This window comes from Anas platyrhynchos, chromosome 15 (assembly GCF_047663525.1).
Source record: "Anas platyrhynchos isolate ZD024472 breed Pekin duck chromosome 15, IASCAAS_PekinDuck_T2T, whole genome shotgun sequence".
NCBI classification, from domain to species: Eukaryota; Metazoa; Chordata; class Aves; order Anseriformes; family Anatidae; genus Anas; species Anas platyrhynchos.
Window position 1 is genome coordinate 17,628,780 of NC_092601.1, and position 22,290 is coordinate 17,651,069.

A 22,290-nucleotide genomic window follows, 5' to 3' on the forward strand; every position below is an offset into this window, starting at 1 on the left:
GTGAGTAGGCCCAGTCCTGGAATCAGAATGACCTGACTTGTGCTATATGGGACAATGCCTTCAAAAATTTGAGAGTTTTTTTTTCAAAAGCATCTAATCCTCTTGGATGCACACTCTGAGATGCTTTAAAGGGGCTGGATATTTTTAGATTGGGTATTCAGCATGAAAGCTCTTCAACTGCAGCAAGTGATGTTTAGTTGGCTGGCCAAATTTTAAAAAACAAAAACAACAAACACCACCAACAAAATTCAAACCCTATCATTTAGAATGAAATATTTTCAGAGATCTAAAACAAACCCAATTCACGTCTAGTGACAAAGCATCATCTTGAAGCACTGGAAATGCAAAGCTTAGATGATCTCTTTTCCTTTTTTCCCTCCAGCCAAAACTTCTTGCCAAATTCAGCACAGATAAGCGTTGTTGACACACATCTCCAGCTTAAAGAATGAACCATTTGACCTAGAAAAGTCCCTCTTTGGCCACAAAAATTATCTAGTCAAACTCTGAAAACAAGGGCACCCAACATGACAGCTGCTTCTGAAAAGCACGGTCCACAAAACTACGTGTTGCACGCACAGATACAATTGCAGTTGGAAGCCTCAGGCTTTTTCTTCTTCCTTCTGTTTCAGCGTGCCTTTTTGACTGTTCCCAATCATATTTAAAACTGCTGAAAGCCGAAGAACAGAGGTTGCAGCAGACAAGCAAGGAAGCATATCAGTGGCATCTCAGGCACAACAGACTACTGAGAGCTTTGTGTAACCATTCCTGAGCTGTCATTTTGTAAGGAAATTGGCTGATATACTCCAATATGTAACCCAGCATCCCAGCAACAAAATGAGAGAAACAGGCTCAAAAAAAAAACCAACAAACCAACCAGTCCTAATTAACACTTTTAAGCAAAAACCCAGCTAATAGGAATATGTACAAGTGGGAACCAAAAGGAATTGTCCTGTCAGTAAGTGTCTGGGTGGAGGTTTGTGCTTACTGTAAGGGAAAGCAGCATTAAAGCTTTGGGTCTCGTCTCACTGAATGAGATCTTTTCTTAATTGAGTGACATTAGAATGGATGAGGAACTCCAGCCTCATTCTTGCATTTGGCTGTAGCAGAAGTGCATTGAAATGCCTGTCATTTTTCCTTTCATTTGAATGGAAGATGTGGTTCCCATTATAGATCTGGCTGAACAACTTCCAGGCAAGGGAAAAATCCTTGGGGAAGGCTTTCAGTCACAATGAACAGAAGCTGAAACAACGTGAAGTGGGCAATGGCTGTGGAGCAGATAGGGGCACTGGACAATGGCTTACAAAGAAATAGGGCAGATGAACCCTTCCCCCTTCCAAACCTGAAATCTCATCCCCAGGTGTGAACCTCCTGGGCCGACACATCCATGGGCACCATGAGCAAGGGTGTGTCTTGGCAGAAGCAGAATCAGCAACACGGAGGCAAAGCAAGCTCACCAGCACGCCGTGCAGGGTCAAAATGCCTAAATCCTTGCTTAGATGCAGAGAGCTCTAAGGTCCCAGGAGCTTTTCTGACATGCTGGAGCACGGCAAAGGGAACCTCACGTCCAAGCAAAAGGGCCATTTCGGCAGGTGGCCTGCAGCGTTTGGCTGTCACTGCCAGCTGTCATACCTGCTCAGGCAGCCTGCTGCTAGCCGAGGAGTGAAGTATCCGAAGGACAAATGAAGGGGGAAACGGGTGGCATCAATTCCCATTTCCCATCCCAAACTTGTTTTCTTCCTCAGCAGGTCACTGCATCTTCATGGCTGTGACATTCAGTGAAGCTGGGTGCAACGAAAAGTTTTCCATCTAAGCACACAATCAGGATAACACCTCGAACTCCTGTTGCAGCTGACAGTTCCTATAATGCTGCTGTATCTCCAGACATTTTTGAGAAGGTGATTCAGCTTTTCCTTTCCTGGGCATTCTCATCATGCTGTGTGCCTGCCGGGCTGTCTTCAGCTCTCATGAACACAACCAGTTTTGGTTTTTTTTTTCCTTCCCTCTGACAGCAGCAAGGGGGATGCTGAATGCAAAAGAGTCTCCTCTGAGAATTCCCTCGCTAGGGCCTTCTGATGATGGGCCAGAGATGTGTTACGTGTTTGACTTGATTAACTTGTTAACAGAGATGTCTTCTTACAGCAAAACCTTGTAGAAGCAATATGCACTCAGAATAACAACGGCAGAAGCAGAGTCATGAATTTGAGAGCTGCATCCAGATATTAATTTCAAGATGGACTTTCATTGGAAGCCCCTTAGAAAATGCAGCTCTTCATATGCTGCATTTGAGAAATAGAAGGCCACGGAAAGGGTAAATCAGCCATCACCAGCATTATGTTAGCCTCTCCTAACTGCCAGACAAACCTGTCTTGTGTTGGATGGATGTTTCCTTGAAGTCCATAAACATCTGCTCTCAAATTTCAGTCCTTCCACCTGCATCCTAAAAGGAGGCATAGAGGAACAGTCTGTTCCCTTGGTCTCTTCTTGGTTCCACCCAGCTGACAGTTATTGTTCCTTGAGCTTTGCCTTGCTGCTTTCACCAAGAGCCCTGCCTCCTGATGCAAAGACTGCTGCAAGACTCACTCTTCTGCAGGTCAAACCTGCAATGGTCTAGGCAACAGTTTTGTTATGTACAAAGAAGCCTAGATCATCTTCCTGCCTCCCAAACTGTGCTTCTGAGAAACCACCCAAAGCCCTTGTGTTATATCAGGGTTTCTGCACTCAAGCCTGGCCACACCAGGACTGGTGGTTGGGGAAGTGGCAGTGTTTTGGTTGTTCCCCTGAAACTGTCAGTAATTCAAATTAAATTGGACTTTGGTTAGGTGGGTAATTCATCATCTGCAGTGTGACAACAATACCTGTAATTACTGCTCTTATTGTTACGGCTGAAATTTGTGAGCAATAAAGGGATCTTAATATCATGCCAAACCTCACAGTTAATTTAGGTTCTATCTCCTTTCATTTATTCTGTAATAAGCTAATTAGTTCACATAATTTGCCATTGAACATGCCTTTGTAACAAATATATACATGAATTAGCTTATTACACAACAAATGAGGGGAATCAAAACATGAATCATTTTCAGGATTACATAAGGAATTATACTTTCTCTAGCCTCCTATATTGGCGTACCACACACAAGTATATTTGGAAGGAGAGATATTCAGACTTCCCTGTCAGTCTGCTTTTGGGCTTGTTTGTTTGCAGGCTGCACAGTATAAGACTGCCCTTGAAAACTCTTGGGCACAACTTGCAGTCACCATACGTGGAAGATTCCTTCCCAATCTCACCTGTGGGGCTCGTTTCACCAATCTGCCTTCTGACAGCTCTTAAACCATGCTAGATTTCAAACTCATTTGGGATAAATCATAAGGGATGCTTTATCCAGCTGGGTCCTAAGACTGCCATTATGCAAAGGGAAGGCTCGCCAGACTTTGAGGTTCAATCCTCCGTTACAGCCCTTGCAAAGTACCACATATCCATTAGTCCCCAGAAGGGATCAGGACAATTGGATCTGTCTCATCCAGAACACAGCAGAGTGCTTTCTGCCCAGTAATTCAATACCAATTCACAGGGAAGCTCCCAGGCTACTAAAGCCATCAGTTCTACTTTCTGCACCACTTCCTTTGAGGCCTCATCTAACTGATGACCTGGTGCTACCCAGCTTCAAATATTAAATGTAATGAGAGCACAGCTCAACAGCTTTATTTGTTAAATGTCCTCTGCTTACAGCAATTGTTTTGATTTAGCATCCAACCTCTTGCAGTAATGATTTACTGTTTCCATACCAAAGTTAAGCAGCCACCTCACCCCCAACAGCTGCTTCTGTACCTGCAGTTACACTGCTTTCAGTTTCAATTCTAAAAATCTCAGAGAATAAAGAAATAAAGACATAAGAAGTCTATTTGTCTGGAAAAGGCTCTTTAGTGTTTGGATGGCCTAAGCAGCGTTATAACCATCTATAAAGCCTCCTGGCATCTGTTAAAGTGATCTATGGATACAATATTCAACTTTGCCAGACCCTCTGCTCTTTCCAAAGAAATCAGCTGAAACCTCTGCTGTGGCCAGCATGTTGTGGGTTAAACTTGTACATTTGCAGACCATGCACAGAGAAGAAATGAAATACCAACATGAAATGAAAGCTTGCAGCCTGCAAATATGCTCCGGAGGTAAAAGGGAAGCAGGACCCCTTGAGAAGCACCTGTTTGTTTTCAGAGCACTGTCACAGGCACCCCGCAAACACGCTGGCCTCTGCCCTTTCTCTGGAAGGAACATTGCTGCCACGTGGGGGGAGCCAAACAGGAGCTCCTGGGCACATCCATCAAGCCCTGTTGAATTACTGTGTGAAAAAAGGAGTGCAAGTGCAGCCAGAGAGCTACCAAACATTCTCACTTTGATTTCCCTCTTTCCTTTGTGCTACTCTCACTACCAGTCAGGCTCCTCTCTTGACATACTAATTGCAGGAGAGAACCAAAGCATTTTAAAAAACGTAACCCAGAAGAGGCTTGGGATCTGCCTGAACCCTTCTGGATTTGATTTTGAGCTTCTGATACCAGCAACAGTGCGATTCAAGGTATGCTTACTGCCACAGCATGAGAGAGCAAACAAGATGCTCAGAGCAAACAAATTGCCCCTTTACAGCTCTCAGATGAAAATTATGTTACTGTATTCATATTAAAGAAAGAATGAAATTCAGAAATGTGGAGCTGTGAATGGGTAGTTACTTGTCATTAACAAAACTAAAAGGAGATTGTTTCTCATTTAGGACTAGATGTCACCTACACTACAGGAAGGCCAAACAGAACAGGGCATCTAGCTGAAAGCACAAAGAAGTTTGTATTAAAAAGAAAATGGAAATTAAAGACTGAAAACCACACATGGATCATTACAAATACACTAGCTCTACGAGACTACAGCCTCATGACTGTGTAGATGAGTTATCTAGTGTTCCAGAGTGACAAACACTTTGAAAATGCTTTGGATACTAGAGTTTCATTGTTTGTTTTTATTTTTTTAAGTCACCTGTAAAGTCTCTACAGTCTGAGCTAGAAGCACTTTTGTCTCCAGTGTAAAGGAGTTGATCAAGAGAGGCTCAAACCCCACATGAACAGGCATCACTTTACAGGTATTCTAGCCAGCATGGACTGTTTGGGGTATTTATTCCTCTGTGTGGCATACTGTACTAACCAGTATAACCTTGTAATTCTTCATTCAAGCCCAAACCATACCATCAAGCTAGTTGCTGTATTTTAGACAAATAATAATTCTTGCTTAAGGACTTGGACAACGCTCTCCATTTCCTGTACCACAGCAATAAATAAGTATCCCAGCTCTCAAAATGATTTCCTCCCCGGGATTAACCCAGGTCTGATTTCAGTGATAGAACTTGCCATACTTTTGTCTGCCTTCAGCAGTATTTCCTCCCTCTTCTATACCACTGAAAAGCGGCTATTTTATTTTCTCCAAATGCTCTCTTGGAGCATTTGTGCAGGTTTTTGTCTGATTCATTTACTTGATGCGTCTTTATTTGCAGTTTCATGCAGGTGCAAGCAAATTCCTTTCTCCACTGATGCATCGATCAAAATCCTCCCAAGCAAGAGAGGACTAAACAAAAAGAAAGAGAAAACCTTTAGGAGAATCATACCTGAAATATAGCTATCCAGGCATAGCCAATATTATCAAAATTGATAGCTCCATTGTGTGGGTTTACATCCCCTGCCATGCATACGTTGTAATACTGGTTCCAGTTTATGCAGGCATTCCTGCTGCTGAAGTCAGGGTTGTATAAACTTGGGGTGTAGGAGTCCATGCTCAAGGTGCACTCCACCTTGTACTCCTTCCTGTTTGGGATGTTGGAGCATTTCTGCATGCCGTTTTCACGATGGGATGAGCAGATGAACGGATTCTCCTCCGCTTCGTCTGTCCGGTAGTACGGATGCAGGAAGGTGAGGTTGTACGTCCTGGAGGGGGAAGAAAGAAAGAGGGATGAGAACCAGTGCTACAGCCCTTGTGACATCTGTAGCAAAGGACACCGGTTGCTGTCCCTGCTTTAGGTGTTATTTCTGTTGTCCTTTAAATTGGGCTGAACAGAGCAAGCACATAAAAAGGGGCAGACTGCATTGTGGAGATCTTAGAAATGAGGTGCTTAAAGTGTAGAGCAGGCTGAGTGGAAACAAAGAAAATGATCTGAGAAATCTGGAACCAAATGGCAGAGGGTGTGTGCCTAGAGCTGAGTATAGCATGGTGACAAAACTGGCTATGCCACAGTCACAAAGAGGTCAAAAAATATTAAAGAGGAATTTTTGTGTTCAGTGTTTAAGAGCTCTGTCCCAGCCTGCTGCATTCACTGGGGGTTTTGTCGCTGCCTTCCACAGAAAGCAATACAGTGAGGGAAAAGGGAATTGGCACCCCAAGGAGGGAAACCCAGGCACCTGGGAACACGAAGGAACACTTCACACAAAGCATTTGGAAAATGCCTTTGTTGCATTGCACAAACACCTGAACAGTTTGGACTTACACGCAGCTAACAACAGGATTAGCAACAAGAAAGGAAACTTAGTAGGACATCTTTAGGAAAAAAGCACTTCTTTCCTGGAAGTCTCCACCTGCTTTCCTTTGTTCCCTTCAGAAGATTAGCAAAGAATATTACTGCCAGTGCTTCTTTCCACGGCCAAAAATAAGACCCTGAATCAAGACCCTTATCTTGATAGCAGGAGAACAAGGTCCCTGCAACCTCCCTGCTCTGAAAGCGTCTCTCTTCCGCTTGAAAATCCCAAAGCCTAGAAAGTTTCTCTCTCATTTTTGCCCCTTCAGACTGGGGACAGCAAGTCACAGCTGAGACATCAGCCCCAACCTTTGCCTACAACCCTTTCTGCTTACAGCATCCCGTAATCTCCAGGGATCCTTCAGTTAACAATCAGCCTGAGCTCTCCAAGCGAGCAAATGAGGCAAGACAGTTGGAAGTTGAAATGAGAGAGTAGAGGAAAACACTGTAAAAGCAGCCCAGATGCTTCCCAAAACTTGAGAGCCAGATCCTCTGATGCTCAGAACATGCCTCACACAAGTTGAAGGCAAAGCAGCTTTCCAAGAAATTTGCCCCCCGGCACGTCTCTGGGACGAGTGAGCTGAACTTTAACAAGGAGAGAGGCAGCCGCAGGCCATCTCAAATTCCTTCTGTTCTTGCATAAGAAAAGAAAAGAGCCCACATTAAGGGGAACTGTATGCTTACTGCAGATCTGATTTAATTGGCCTGGATAGAGTTTATGGCTCTGTTAGAGCTCCGATAAGCAAGTACTCTAATTGCAGCATGGCAGGGATGTGCCTTTTCCCAGGCTGTGCTCTGAGGCAGATGAAGCAAGCAGCTCCCTCGTCTCCTCGCAGCCTTTGATCAGCATCCATGGGGCCCACCGGCGCTCGCTGCTGAAACGCTGCTCAAAACACGAAGGTGCAAAGTCCTAGGGCAGACTGTCTACTGTGCTCAGAGCTGCAGGGACCTAAGATGCTAAACAATCAGTCGGGAGACGAGGGAAAAGGCAAGACAAATTACACAACCAAGCAAGATGTGGTGGAAGATAAGCAGGTAATTCCTCGAGACAGGACAGATGCATTTTTATCTGTTTCTGAATGTTCCCAACTACCAAATAAATTTGGCTCTAAGGATTGCCGAGCAGGTGTTATTCTATATGATTGTTTGAAATTGCTCCCCTAAACCCTTGAGTAACGCAGAAGTCAATCAGCACCTGCCTTTTAGGAGAGAGTAGTTGGTGCAGGGCAGAACCACAGGGAAAATGAGCCCCGAACAACTCTCCTAAGGCATTTGGCTCTCCTCCATCCATGAATTACTTGAGATAGATGTTGAGGATTCATCCAGCTACAGGAATAGCCAAGAGGAGCACGCCAGAGGAATTGGGCATTTGCTGGTGACTGAACTTATTCACCAGTTATTCCCCTTCCCTCACACAACATCCTCATTCCCCCCAAACACGACTGTAAGATCTCCCTCCTGGTTTCCAATGCCTTATATTCAAAGAGAAGAAACACTCGAAAAACTGTCCTCCAGGACTGCCTAAAAGCCCTCTCCTTCCCCTCCCACCGACTGGCTTCGCTGGGAGGAAATTTCCATATAAAACGAGCTGAAGAAAAGGCTGAGCGCCGTGTTTGCCAGGAGATCAAATACTACAAGCAGCAGGGTTTGTCACACAGAGGGGGGCATTGTGGAGGCTTGCAGAGGATTACAAGGCACAGAGGCACGGGGATGCGCCTGGGAGTGCTACAGACTGTGGGCAAAGACAGCTGAGGGACTTGAGAGAAGAAACAGAGGGAGTAGGAGGAGAAACACGAGGAGCAACTTTTCCTGACTCACAAGCAGCGCACAGAGCCCCTGCAGAGCTGTTTTGACCTCAGTGGGTATACAGAGGGTATAATCCGCTCGGATGCGAAGGGCTCCTGCACCCTCTGATGTGGTGGGGCTGGAAGGTGCTGAAGAGCTCTCTGGGCTTTTGTGAGGTGTGACCAGCCCAGGCAGAGCTGTCCCAGCCCCACTACCTTCAGGAAGGACGTTTTCTTCTGATACACATAAACCCACAGCTTTGGCTCCAGCTGGAGGCTCAACACCCAGCCTGGTGCTTGCAGCAGGGAGAGCTGCAGAAAGGGGTCTCACAGAGCATATCCTGCAATGCTGAAGCTACACATTGAACTCCTTGCCATGCAATGAACCTCTGTGCTCTCAGAACACCTCTTGCTCCCTCAAAGCAATGCTGGAGGACGAGGCTCTTTGATCCGGGTGTGCCACTCCAGACAGCACTCTTCCAAACTACAACGGGAAAACTTGCTCCAGAGCTGGGTAGAGCAGTGGGACACCTCAAAAACTTATTTTCTTCACTCCCCTGGAGGCAACATCCCAAGAGCAACACCAGCAGCAGGCATTTCCTGATCACGGAAGGCTTTTGGCAGCGGGCAGGATGGGAAGGCTCAGCACACCGCAGCTCGTGGGCCAGTGTAATTAGGATTCTACCCAGAGCAAAGCTGGACTTGCAGAGGGAGACGGACCATCTGGAGGGATGATTGGGTAATTAGCGGCTATGGCTGCACAAGCTCCTTTCCCGGGAGCAGTTTTTGCGTTCGGATGCAGACTCGCAGCCTGTGCCAAGAACGCTGCCCATGGAAGAAGCGCTCAGACAGAAGGGCTGGTGCGTCAGCGGGATGCTCTGCTCCGAGCTCACACCCGAGCCCCCTGCACGCTGCCTCTCCCACCGCAGCACAATAACACGGCACACAGAGCCACAGCTGCCTGCCCTCCCAGCTGCGGGACCGATACGCATCAACCCACGTTAATCATCGAGGTTTCAGCCCCCAGAGGTGATCTCCCATGGCCTGATGTGCCCTCCCCAGCTGGGCAGGCTGGATGGGGACACAACGAGCTGGAGAGCCACGTGCCAGCCAGTTCTGTGGGAGCCCACGTACCCAGCTTGGTTGGAGAGGGGCACGCAGGTAGGCTGGGGAGCTGCAGGACCAGTCCCCTCCGTGCAATGCCTCCCTTCACACTGCAACTTGAAAGGCTCGTGATGAGCCACCGGCAGATTTCAGAGGCTGTTGCCTGTGAGTCACAGTTTAGGAAGCCTTGGGCTGAAAGAGAAAAAAACTGCCTGCAGACATGCTGCCTTGGGCTGTGATCTGAAGAGCTGCAGAGAGATCTGGGCATGGACCCTCTGGGGGAAACGACACACTTTGGTGGCTGTGGGAAGAAAATAAAGCCAGGAAAATAAAAGCACAGCTTGCGTGCTTTGCGTTGCAAAGGGTGGACGAAACTCGATTTGGTTCTGCTGCTAACTGGGGTTTTATCCTACCTTCTCTCTGCCTCACTCATTTCTGCAACTTCCCCCCCCCAAATCATTCACAAACCAAGAGTCCTGCCCTTGACAAGTCAAAATCAACTGCACTGGGTCCAATTCCTGCCCCGCCCTTTTCAAGTCTCCCTTCCATGTGCATGGGATGCCACAAGCACCTGTCTGGCCAGGGCAGCAGGGACGGGACACACCACTGGGCAGCAAGCACTGCAGATTTAAAACCTCTTTCTGGTTCCTCTGTTTGAAGGCTGTGTTGGCAGAACCGAAGAGGGGAAGGAAGGAAGGAATGGCAGGAATGAGAAGCCAAGTGTTGCAGAAAGAGAAAATCCCCAATATCCACAAAATAAATGGATGTGCCCTGCCAAGACCACCTACCTCCATGTGCACAAGAGGTCAGACTTCCCTGTTCCTTACTGACAGGCACAGTCCAAATAACTCATTAATGGTAACGAATCCACTAATCGTGAGACCCTTGTGCTCCAGGGAAAAGTCACGATAAACTAAGCCCCAGAATGGATCTTGTTATCACATTAGAAAGGATTAACACCCCTCTCTCGGCCAGCTGCCCAGCGCACATCTTCCTCTGGGCTCGCAGCAGCTTTCCTATGCATTTCTCTCAGTTTCTGGGCAAGGAGCAGGAAAATCTGCTCTCTCCCATGCCAAGAGAGGCTGAACAATAATTCCCTGCCCCATCTGCCCCCAGGCTCATCCCTCCCATGCAGGACAGCACCCACAAGGGTGGGAACACAGTGCATGGAGTGCAATCCTGCTTCAGCTTCCCAAGGAACAGAGGGGAAAAAGGGAAAAAGCAGAGACTCAGCACCAAGCAGGATCGGTTCCCTCAGAGAGGAGGCTGTTCTCTGGAAGAAACCCTGCTGACAGCCCAACGTTGCAGCACAGAGTGATGCCAGGAGGAGCAATTAGGCAACACTCAGAAGTACCTTTCAAACTCAGAGCTGTCTGCCTTGGCCGAACGCGCCTTCAAGTAGCTCTGTAAAAGCCAAGGAGCCAAAGGCAGTACAATGCCAAGCAGGTAGAGTTAATTAAGACTGAAGTGCTCACATTATAACTGTCCTGCAGCATTAGACAAATACAGAGTGCTTCACAGCTCTCTCCCCTCTCCTGCTTCCAAACCACTGAGTTCCCTGAAAGGCTCCATGGGGAGGAAAACGCTCCTCTGCCTAACACCCCAGCCCCAGCAGCAGCAGCCCAGCCGAGCTGGGGGTGACCCCGTTCCTTATTTACCACGGCAGCAGCTCGTGCTGGCAGCAGGCAGCCAGAGGGGCTGTGTGGGGGAGACACACTGCAGGTCTTCCGCTCACCCTTCACACACAGGTGTGCCGAGCCCTCCCCTCTCAGGCCAGAGCAACCCAAAAAAAAACACATGAAATTAATTCCCTTTCCAGTTCCTACTGTTGGGGACCTCCTGCACTTGCTCATAAAGCAGCAGAGGCCATCCTGGTGCTGCCATTCCCCACTACTGTGCAATAACAGGGGAAACAGCCTGGCCACCAAGGTCCCCAGGGGGCTAAAGATGTCTCCAAGCCACCAGAGCCCCCCATGGGACACAGCAGTGCCCCACTCCACTTTATTAGCCTTCAACTCACCAGAGTGCAACAGCACAGAAAAACTCTACAATTCCTTCAAAGTCACTGCTGAAAGAACCCTTAACAAAACCACCCCCTTCCAGCAGGACACTGCGTCAGAACAGTGCAAATCTCAAAGGGGGGGAGGCAGATATTTCCAGCACACCTCAAAGAAGTCCCCGGATTTCAATTTGAAGCCACCACGTTTAAAAATAGCTTCTTTACTTGAAGCTGCCGTCTTTCAAAAGGGATTTAAAAAGGGTTTCACAGGAAGAAGAATTATGGCAAAATCAAAGTCCCTCCTGCATCTGATGCCTGCTGTAAAGCCACGCGGCCCAGAAAGCTGCTGGCAGCAAGTGGGCAAAGAAGCACTAAAAACTGCATTTGAAGCACTGGTCTCTGAGCTCACATCTGCTGCACTCCCCAAAAGCTTTGGTGCTGTGACCCTTCCTTGCCTGGCACCTGCACCACGTTCAGATGCTCACCCTTGCTTTAAAACCGTGCTGGTCTCATCTGGGAGGGTTTGAACCACCACCACAGTGAGCCCTGCCTAAAAGCCAGGTCTTCCCCTTCTTGGGACTAGAAGAAAAACTGGACCAGGACCACCATCTGCTCAGCCCCCAGCCCTACCCCACGCTCCATCTCCTCACAGCCTGCTGAAGCACTGGTGGACATTATTTTGGGCTCAGGACAACAGCACTGGGATTTAGCAGGACTTGGCAGATGAAACTAAATGGCCAGAGCCTCATTCCTCCTTCCCCGCAGAGCTCTCTTCTGTTTACTTCTATCCAAAACCAGAGCTTTACTTTAATCCCACAGCCCCTGCGTGAAGGTTTTGTTGCAGTTTTCATTTTCTGGCAGCTCTCCCTGGAAGGGGACAGTGGGTCAGGGCTCTCCAGCAGCGATGCCAAGCGCAGCAGCTCGGTGCAGGGATGGAGCAAGCGATGAATCCTCTGCAGCCCAGCCCCAGCCCCGACCTCGCCTGCAGCTCCACGCTATCTTGTGAGCAGACAGCATCTCACTGCTGGGCAGGAGGAAATTGCTGTTTTGGGGCCAGTGCTGTAAATCTGGGGCTGTTTGCACAACAGCTTTCCCTGCTGTGCCACAGCCCAGCCAGTCCATGCCTTTTCCCCCACAAAACTTGCTGTTGGGGGTGTTAGAGGCTGCTGCAGGGGTGAACCGGTGAGCCCTACCTCGATGCCTGGAATGGGGATTTCCTGCTGGGTTTCTCAAGTCTAAAGCTAACCCTGCAAAACGCAGACCCAGACAGCAGCTCCAGCCTGGCTGACAGCATCAGAGCACATTCTGAGCTTCTCTGATACCCCTGAAGGCCCCAGGAGCCAGCACAGAGCCGCAGCAAGGAGAACACCCCACAAACCCCCCAATTCCTCAAACAGCTCCCAAGGCTTAGTACAGGGAGCCCGACTTCACTGCAGGACAGGGCTGAGACCCTGATAAGATCCCGCGATGCCTTTGATGCTGATAATGGCCATTACATAACGGCCTGATTTCCTCCCCATCCGCTTAATATCTGTACTTAGCAAACAATCACTCCGTGGTTAATTTAAAAGCTCCATTTTGCAGGAAATCACACAGCATTTTAAAAGCTTGGTCAGCTTTTAAAAGAGCTCAGGCATGTCCCTCTCATCTAAGGACAGCTCCAAGGCTCTGCCCACATGGGGCCAGCCCCCTGATAAAGCACCACGAGCATCCCAGCCCAGCTTTACGATGACAGCCCCTGGATTTCTGCAGGTGACAGAGGGTCCCGGTGACCAGCAGATCCCTGCCACGGGTGCAGGAAAGAGCTCGCCAGCTTGGAGCGTGGAGATGTGGGAGTGGAGGCACACGCAGATGGCAGGCTCATTGATTTTCTGCCTTTCAGCATCGCTGATGGGATGAGTAAGTGTCATCAGGGATGGTCTGCAGCAGGGAAAGAGGCTTGGAGAGCTGAAAGCCACCAGACTAATCAGGGAGAGGCAGGAACAGGACCCGGGGTAGAGCTGGGGGATAATATCTGCTCATTTTCTAGACACAATACAAGCACTAGGCAGCAGATGATTACAAACAGACATAATTACAGGTTCTCTCTTCTCCTGCAGAACTAGAGCTGCCCTGATTAGCTGGTCTCCGGCACTTCCTCACCTCTGAGCCGCTGACATCTTCAGCAGCCTCTGACAGGAGACCTTCTGGGAGGATTTTCTCAGGCCCACCTCCTCGCCTGCAGGAGCTCGCAGGGACGCTGGCAAGCTGCACTTGGCTTTGATGCTGGTTGTGCTGATGGTTTTTGTGATGATGGGTTTTAAGTTGTGGACATACAAGGCACTGCTGAAGGGGCACACTGGGAGCCAAGAGTCATCCAGTGCCAGCCCAAACCCTGGTGAGTGCTGAACCAGGTCCAGAACCCACCCAGGGAGCCCAGGCAGGAGACAAAGGGGCCAAGGATTAAAAAAAAACAAATAAAAAAAAAAAACAAACACATGCCCACCTACAGCACTGCTTAAATCAGATCCAAGGCCTCTGGGCTGACTTAAATAGAGCTCCTGGGCCATGGCAAGGGTGGGGATGGGGTCCCAGGTGAGGGTCATTGGGGCAAGTAAGGCCTATTAGCACCCTCAGCACCTGGCAGGGGTGTTGGTCCATGCACTTGCCAAGCTTGGAAGAATTCCTGACACCTGCTCTGACAGAGCAGTGTACAAACATCCCTAATGCCTTTCATATAACACATTTTACTGCTCCTACAGGGGCATATTGGGGTGTTTCAGCAGCACCTCTGTCTGTTCCAGTGGGCAGAGCACTGAATTAACCCCGTTCCAGCAGGTATAATGCACCGGGTGACCTCCCAGACCAATACAACTTCGGGAAGTGGTGATTTTCAGAGCTTTAGTTTGTTCCAGATCCTCAAATTCCCAGAGTCAGGGATCTCAGCTTCCTTGGTCAGAGATAAATCTAACCACTAACCTCCTTGTCCTTTGGGAAAAACACAAGAAAGCCACTGTAAACCCTCAGGAACCTGCCAATAAAAAGCACCTGGGCTCGGAGTCCCAAAACCTCGAGAACTGGGGGCAGGACCACGGTGTCTGAGCGCTGCAGCTCCCACTGGCTGGGGAAACGGAGCCAGAGGTGACGGGGGATAGCTCCGAGCACCCCCTGAGTGACAAAACCCACACCACCAGGGCTCTTCCACCAGGGCAGAGGGAGAAAGGACTATGAGGAGGGGACTTCTGCATACTTACGTTGCCAAATTCTTGTCTAGGAAACACCTGTTCCTCAGCAGCCCTGCCCAGAGCTGCACACCGACGATCCCAAAGATGAAGAAGACAAAGAAGCACAAGAGGAGGACGTTGCCTAACATAGGCAGAGTATCTAACAGCAGGGTGACCAGTATTCGCATACCTGCGGGGAGAAGAAGGCAGGTTAGAGGAGCCCTTCGCCGGGGTGCGCACGAGTGCCCCGAATTCCCATGTGCTGCCAGGCTCCATCCTGCAGCCAGGGCATCTCAGGCAGAGGATCTGGGATGTATAAATCAGATCCTTGTGAACTTTTCTTTCAAAGAGCAGGCTCCTGTCCCTTTTGAGAGGTTACCACGTGCTGGCAGAGCGAGGCCAAATGCACAGCCACAGCTCCTGAGCCCCCACACGCTGATGGCATGGCCATGATGGTGTCTAGCTTTGAATTTTATATTTCCCCCTAAATCTTAAGGCTGAGAAAGAAGGTAAAGAGTACAGAGAAAGGGGACAAATGGCCAATGTAACACAGCTCCAAAGGGAGGGCCTAGGGGTGGGATTTTCAGATGTTCTCAGCGACACGGCGCTCCGCAGCACGGGCAGAGCCGCAAGGCAGCCGCTCGCGCAGCAACGCCCCCACAAACCGTCAGCCTCTTGAGGGATTGTCAAAATATATATTTATAAACATATTGAACGCCTCCCATGAATCACACAGATTGTTCCTCTAAACAATGCGGAGCCTCGTGTAGGATGATAACTGCCGTTACTCTCCACGGGCGATTCCGCTTCCACCACCGGCAGCTGAGAGCGGCTCACGCTCCGAGCAGTGGGGACAGGGCAAATTTGGACTTTTTTTGATGCAAGAAGCGGGATGCAAATGTTTCTTCCCCTAGGAAGTGCTCACAGCTCTGCTCCCTTCTCCTGCCCAGTGCCGTTGGGACCTGCCTGGATGGTCCCAGACCACTGCAAGGCTCCCTGTGAACCTGCAGGCAAAGCAGGGGCTGCCCCAACCTTTGCTGCCAGGGACACGCTGACTTCTGTGCAAGGACTCCCAGGGCTCCTAAATAAGAAGACAGAGCACTGAGTAAAGCTTGCAGGGCCCCCCTTAAACTTTGTGCCCCCATCCAGCATGCTCCTGGTGCTCCCTGAGGGCTGGGCGGGGAGGCAGGGACCAGGCAGAGCACATCAGGACACCTTCAAGGAGAAAACAGGAATAAAAAGGGAACAACGACGCGCCGCTCAGCCGTTCAGCAGAGGTTACATGAATCTCTGAGACACCGACTGGCCATCATTCCGACAGCTGGTAATTGATGAGAGGAGAAATAATGAAAAGAGCAGCTGATAAAGGCAAATGCTAAATTACAGAAGGGATAAAATGAAAAACCGAGCCTCGGGAGCGTGGTGCTCTGCAGAGAGCAGGGCTCAAGTTTATGGCACGATGGCAATCCATGCGCCTGCTGGGTAAGGCTGGTGACCCTGCTGCCTTCAGAGGCATTTTGTCCTGCTCAGGAACTGTTCAGCAAACTTCTCTCCCTGCCTGTGTGGGGCTGTTCCCCTCCGCTTCCCCTTGCAGGATGCTGCTCTCCACCAACCGCTGCAGCTCAAGGGAGAGCATCATTCCCACCGCCGCGGTCTCTCTTTCCCCCCACTAATTTCCAGGTTGCTTTTGCCCCCAGCCAGCCCCAGGAACGGGTTCTGGAAGGAGCAGTGGCTCCAGGAACACGGTGACTCCTTCCCCAGTGCCTCCGATGCTGCGGGCAGCAGCACTGGCAGCAGCCGTGGCCCCACGCCGCGCCGCCCCCTCCTCGCGTGGCTCTGCCAGCGGAAACGCGGAGCAGCCAAGCGGGGCCGGGGCCGGCGTTACCTCGTCAGCACGGCACGAGTCTTTAAAGCGCCTCTGCCAAGAAGTCTGCGCTAATAAATAATTAGGTGTGACTAATGACCTCTGCATCCCGGGGCAAGAGCCTTTCAAGGTCTCTGTGCCCAGCTGCGCCTTGGCTCCGGCGCGGCTCCCCGCTGCTGGCGCCGGCAGCGGATGCCTCTGCCGAGGAGCCGCGGTCCCGGCTGCCAGCCCCGTGCCAGCCCTGCCAGCTCCAACCCAGCGCTGCTGGCACCCTGCAGGGAAGGGACCCAGCTCACATCCCTGCCATCCTCGTGACCGCAATGCCGGTGCTGGCCGTGGGGATGAGGCAACAGCGGTGCCGGAGGCATAAACCCCTGCAAAAAAGCACATCAAACAGCACTGCCCTTCAGGCTTCCCTGCAAATCTATCTTTGGGCAAGCAGAAAGGACTCAATTCCCACTGGAAAGAGGATGATGGACTTTTCTTTTTCTTCCTTTTTTCCTTTTTTTTTTTTCCCCCCTCGCCAATATCCTCACCCACTTTTTCCCAAAAATGGTTAAAATTCATCTTCCCGTGCCAGACAACTTTTTTCCGCTCAGCTACTTGTGGTATTTCGGGTTGTTTAGTGGCACCATCCTCGGGATTGAATCCATCTGTTCGCTATCCGCTCAGGGTGCTCGAGGCTCTCAGCAGAATGTCAAGTGTGCCATGGGAAAAGTTCGTGAGCACCGGTTGGGCTGAAACGAGGATCAGGATTTCTTTTTGTTCCCATTTCATGTGATGCCCAGTTTAAAGCACAGAGTAGGAAAATAAAAATAAAACAGTGAAATGGGCTTGAAAAAACACTGACCGCTACTAAAAAAAAACCCCAAGCTACAGCCCCAGATAAATGTATAAATTGCAGAAATTACATTTTTCCAGTCATTTCCAAGGAATAATTTCTAATAGAGATGATGTTTTTGTTGGCCGGGGTTCTCCTTTCTTTTCTTAACAAATAAAATAAAAACGAAATAATCTTGCGGGTGAATTTATTATGCCTGGAAGCGCAGCACTAACAGCACTGGCTGGAACCCAGGAAAGTGCCCAGGCATCACGGGGATAAATCGCTGGGCAATTTCTCATGGATTTCTCGTGGGTCCCTGCTTCCCTGTGACTGTGACTGGATGTCAGGCTCGTCTCCGCTGACCCAGCCCTAATTCATATCTGCTCGATGTCGTCCTGTGGCTGCCACCGTGCTGAAAACCCTGCTCCAGTCAGCATTATCCCGGCACTGGGGATGTGGGGATGGTGCTGAGCAGGAGCTGAGGCTGTGCTGTGGGCTGGGACGCGGGGGATGTCCCAGGTAATCCCCTGCTAAGCTGCTGCATCCTCATGGCTGAAAGACCGGAGATGTAACTTATCGCTGGGAACTCCAAAAATACAACAAAATAGCGGGTTATCGCTATCCATTCTCTGCAGACCCTGGATTATGTCAGGCATCGGTCTGAAACTGTGCAAGTACCGAAGTGAAAAGCGGATGGAGTTGGCGTCTCATAAACAAGTAAAGTCTGTGATTATCTGCCCTCCAGGAACCGAGATATTTCCAAGAATACTAATCCCAGCCTGGCGCTTGTTCAGGACACCGGTGACGCTGCAGGACCAGCCTAGCCTCACCAAACCCAGGAAATTCCAAAAATGGGTTTAGCTCTCCGGATTTAATCTCACATATTAGTAACAAAAAAATGAAGATTTTCTATTATTGCCTATCTTCTGACAAAAAGAAAACAATCTAAGCATCAAAAATGGCTTCTGCTCGCAGTCCAGCCGAGTTTTGTGTTGTGCTGCCGGGCTGCTCCGAAGCCCTGTGAACAAAACCTCATTGGGAAACCAAAGCTCTGGAGGGTTTCAAGGTCCTTTTTAGCTTCTCATTTCTTTTTTAACTCCTAATGACATCACTGCTGAATTTACAGATTAATTTTTTTTTTTTAAAAGAAAAATCCCAGAGAATTTGAGCTCAGAGAGAAACTTCAAAGATTCCCATGCGTAAACACCCATCTGTTCCCTTGCATGTTCATCTCAAGTACTGGAACCGAAACCGATATGGGGGAGTTTGTTTTGGTGTCTCTGGACGTGCTGACATAACGGGCAATTAATCTCGGCAGGATGTTCAGCGAGGACTGGGGGGGGCTGTGTCATTTGAACACGCTCTTCAAAACACCAAAAATGGGCTATTTTTTTGGGTGAGGAACCTACACGACTTCTACACAACGCTGCTGCATTTTGTATTGAGTGGATTTTGGTTAAGAAGTGATGAAAGAGCTATGAAATTAGTACCTTGCAAAGGTCGCTCAGCAGACGGCTGGTACTGGCAGGAAATTATTTCAACTTGTTGGTTCGTCTTTCAAATTGGATTTAGAAGACAAGCAGCTGAAGCCACTTGAAAATGGATTTAGGGGCCACTTGAACTTCCTATTGTGGATGAACCCAATTTTGTTCTACATGACAGCAAACCCTCTGCGGTATTTTACCAACAACAGAGACTGCTGTGCTTCTAATCCTGAACACAAAGCGACTGAGAGACCTTAAATAGCTGAGAGGAAAAAACGAACTTATCCAGGGCAAGAAGATCTTCCTTAGAACCGATCTCTCCCCTTATCTTTATGGGAACTTTGTTATTTACTCGGCCCTCGGAGCTAAGAGTTACTTGCCTGAGAGTTGACAAAAATGTTGGAAAACAGCCACGGAAATTTGCCCCCCAGGTGTACTTTCTATTCACTTGCCCTTTACTAGGAATAATAAAAAAGGGGGGTTTTGTCCCCCCTTTTTTCCTGGGGCTGACCCCAAAGCTGGCAGCACGGCACGGATGGAGGCGTTACTTACTTGGGACCCTGTTAATGGCTCGGAGCGGCCGGAGCACGCGGACGGTGCGGATCGCCGACAGGCTCACGTTGTGTCCGTCCAGGGAATACTCCATCATGCTGCGGGGAAAGAGGAGAGGCGTCAGGGTGTGGGGGACTCCGGGGCTGCCTGGGGTTGGGGAGCAGCTCACACTGAGTGACACGGGCTAGCAGGGCTACTTCAGCCTCTGGAAGACTGCAAATCCCCCCCCCAAGCAGCATCGGCGCAGGGACGGCTCGTGGGTGTGCTCCGGGCACACCAGGGAGCTGCAAAGTGTGGGCCACAGAAATTTGGGGTCCCCAATAGCTGCTGAGGTCCCACAGGCACACATCTCACCCTCCCATTAGCTTATTGTACATCCACAGCCTTCCTGGGGGGATGCTGCACAGCTCCAAGGCAATGAGATGCTTCTGCTCTTACACCCCCTGCTAGCACCCTGGCGCATCTTCACGCCAGCTTATCCATCCTCCTGTGACACAAGTGTGAATAACCAAGCCGACAAATGACATTAAAGTAGTGTGGTTTCCATTTTATTATTAAGAATAGGGAACATTTTCTTTTTCATGCTCCGTCTCCGTTTCACATAAACATTTCTCTCCCAGGCTGGGAAGGACGTTAAGTTCAGTCAGTTTTCTTGCTCTTTTATAGCAATGAGTGGCAAATGTGTGTAGTGTTGTTTTTTTAATGGGGTTATGGCTAGTTAGCATGGCTGTAATTACAATTTATGAGCTTGACTACAGGGAAGCACTTGTAAATATGTCACAGATCTCTCACCACGCCTGTTCAAATAACATAACAGCATCAAAAGCAACCCTGCGAGTGAGCTGTTGGATGCCATGGAGTAAGAGCTTTTCCTTACATAAATAAACAAACAGATATGGAAGGAGGAAGGCAAATAGGAGCAGAACTGCTCTCACTGGGAGCTGCAGCAGCTGCAGTGGGGAGATTTTTCAGAATAAGCATCCTCCAGCCAGGATGGACCAACATTATTATGTGCCATGAAACAAAACCAGCCAAATTGGCTGGATTTCATGCAACAGTGAAGCAGGGGGGAGGCTGGTTTAGGGCCAGCCTTGCTCAGGCACACCATTGCTTGGGTGCCCATGTTCTGGGTGCCTCTGAACTTTGTATTTGGTGCCTTGCCTGGCTCTGCAAAGTTTACCTGGGAGTCTCCAGGTTCTCTTTGTCTTGTCCTGAGCTTCTTGGTGTAACCCCACCATATCCCTGGTATGGCACCCAGGTGACTTTGCCCCTTGAGACTTGCCGAGATTTTGAGCTGATTTAGTGATAACATCCCAGAGGTACTTTTTTTCTGAAGTGGCTAGCATGGCTTTATAAATCAAACCAACCTTAAAGCTTGTCCTGAGCCCAACATGGCAAACAGCTTTAAAACTCAGCATGGCACGAGAATGGGTTTTAAATCTGAGGTGTGTTCATTCAGCAGCCGGAGCTGAGCTGTGGGAAGCAGCACGGAGCTGCACAAAGGACCACCCAGCAGGAAAGTCATCGGAAACGCCCGTTCACACCTGCACCGAGGGGCTGGAGCCAGCACCAGGTGCCTGCTCTGAGCAGCCCTTGCAGCAATAGATGTGCCATTGTTTGGGGTCCCTGCAATGAACAGCGCCGGAGCCAGGGTCTGCAGGCTGGCATGGCCCCAACACAGCACACGCACAATTTATCGGGTGGCTGAGAAAGTGGATTTTACTGGAACCAATGCAGTTTTTGAACTGTGAAAGGAGCATGGACTGCTCCAGTGGGAGCTGCTTTTGTGCTCCAGAGAGCCCATGCAGCCACGTGCGTGTTGCAGGGCCAGCTCCTGAGGCCTCACGTGGAGTTTCAATGGGGCTGAAGACAGATGAATAGTCCGGGGTATGGCCTAGGAAACAGATCTTCTGGTCCCACGTTTTCGGACTTCCATGACACTCCATTTAGGATTTCAAATCAAGTTGCCCACTGGTGCCTACAACACCCATCAAATCCAATTTAATTTCATCGACTGCAACGGGATCCAGACCAGACCTGTTAAAAGCAGTGAAACCACCTGAAGCCTTCAGGAAAAACTAAAAGGTTTCCTCAGCATGGAGAAGCTTGGGGTCCTGCTCTCATATCACACGTTTAACCCAAGGACACCCCAGAAATCCCCAATGGAAACCTGCTGGAGCAGGAAATTTGGGGTAAGTGGGGACTGGAGGTTGGGGCAGGCTGGCACTTGGTAGGTGATGCCCCACAGCCTCTGTGCTGGTGGCACAGAGGAGGCTCTGGAGGCACACTGGAGGCACTGGAAGTACAAGCCTTTGCGATGTCTCCTGCCACGAGCAGCTTCCACTCCTTCAGCTGTCAAGTTAAAGACATCCGAAGCGTATCACATGAGCCCGCAGCGTCTCCAGGGACGGGATGCACAAGGAACCTCTCTGCTTTCAGCTCTCGTGGACAACATTTCTGCTGCCTGGGAAATGCTTTCAGCTTGGCTGCTGGACAGACTGAGAGGTTGTAAGCTGCATTCGGTCTGAAATTTTCCAGGGTACATTTCTCAGGCGAGCAGAACATGAAAGGGCTTTCAGTGCTGGAACAAACTTCAGACACAATCTGTTGCTAGAGGCAGAAGATGTGTTTATTTTGTAGTTTCCCTGCTTACCCTTCTTTCTCTTTGGTATACTTGCTAGTCAGCCAAATCAGCTTATTTAAGGAGACTGAATGGGACAAACAAAGCAGGCAGTGTATCACTTGTTTCCCTTCTTATCAGAAAAGCCTCATAATAACTGCATCACGTCCATCCACTTGCTGGAAAAAGCAACTGGGTAATTCTGGCCGTGAGCTCCCTGCTAAAACCACCTCCAGTTTTAGGCACTGGGTTGAATGGTGGAGGTGGATGAGGAGAAGACCCCCAGCCTCCTCCCTGCCCTCCATCACTGGCCAC

General features: G+C 49.4%; 1 protein-coding gene across 4 annotated transcripts in view; it reads right to left on the bottom strand.

The window, feature by feature from the left end:
• The window catches only part of CACNA1H (calcium voltage-gated channel subunit alpha1 H), a 220,693-nt gene that overhangs the window by 93,238 nt on the left and 105,165 nt on the right, over positions 1-22,290 (bottom strand). For 3 of the 4 annotated variants that reach the window (XM_038186945.2, XM_038186946.2, XM_038186943.2), the window contains exons 5-7: positions 19,356-19,453; positions 14,663-14,822; positions 5,643-5,958 (exon numbers count right to left, since the gene is read on the bottom strand). In XM_038186945.2, the coding sequence (XP_038042873.2) occupies positions 5,643-5,958; positions 14,663-14,822; positions 19,356-19,453 (574 nt within the window). Of the gene's footprint in view, positions 1-5,642; positions 5,959-13,571; positions 13,935-14,662; positions 14,823-19,355; positions 19,454-22,290 lie in introns of those variants that run through there. The other variant, XM_038186948.2, reaches the window with a different exon arrangement.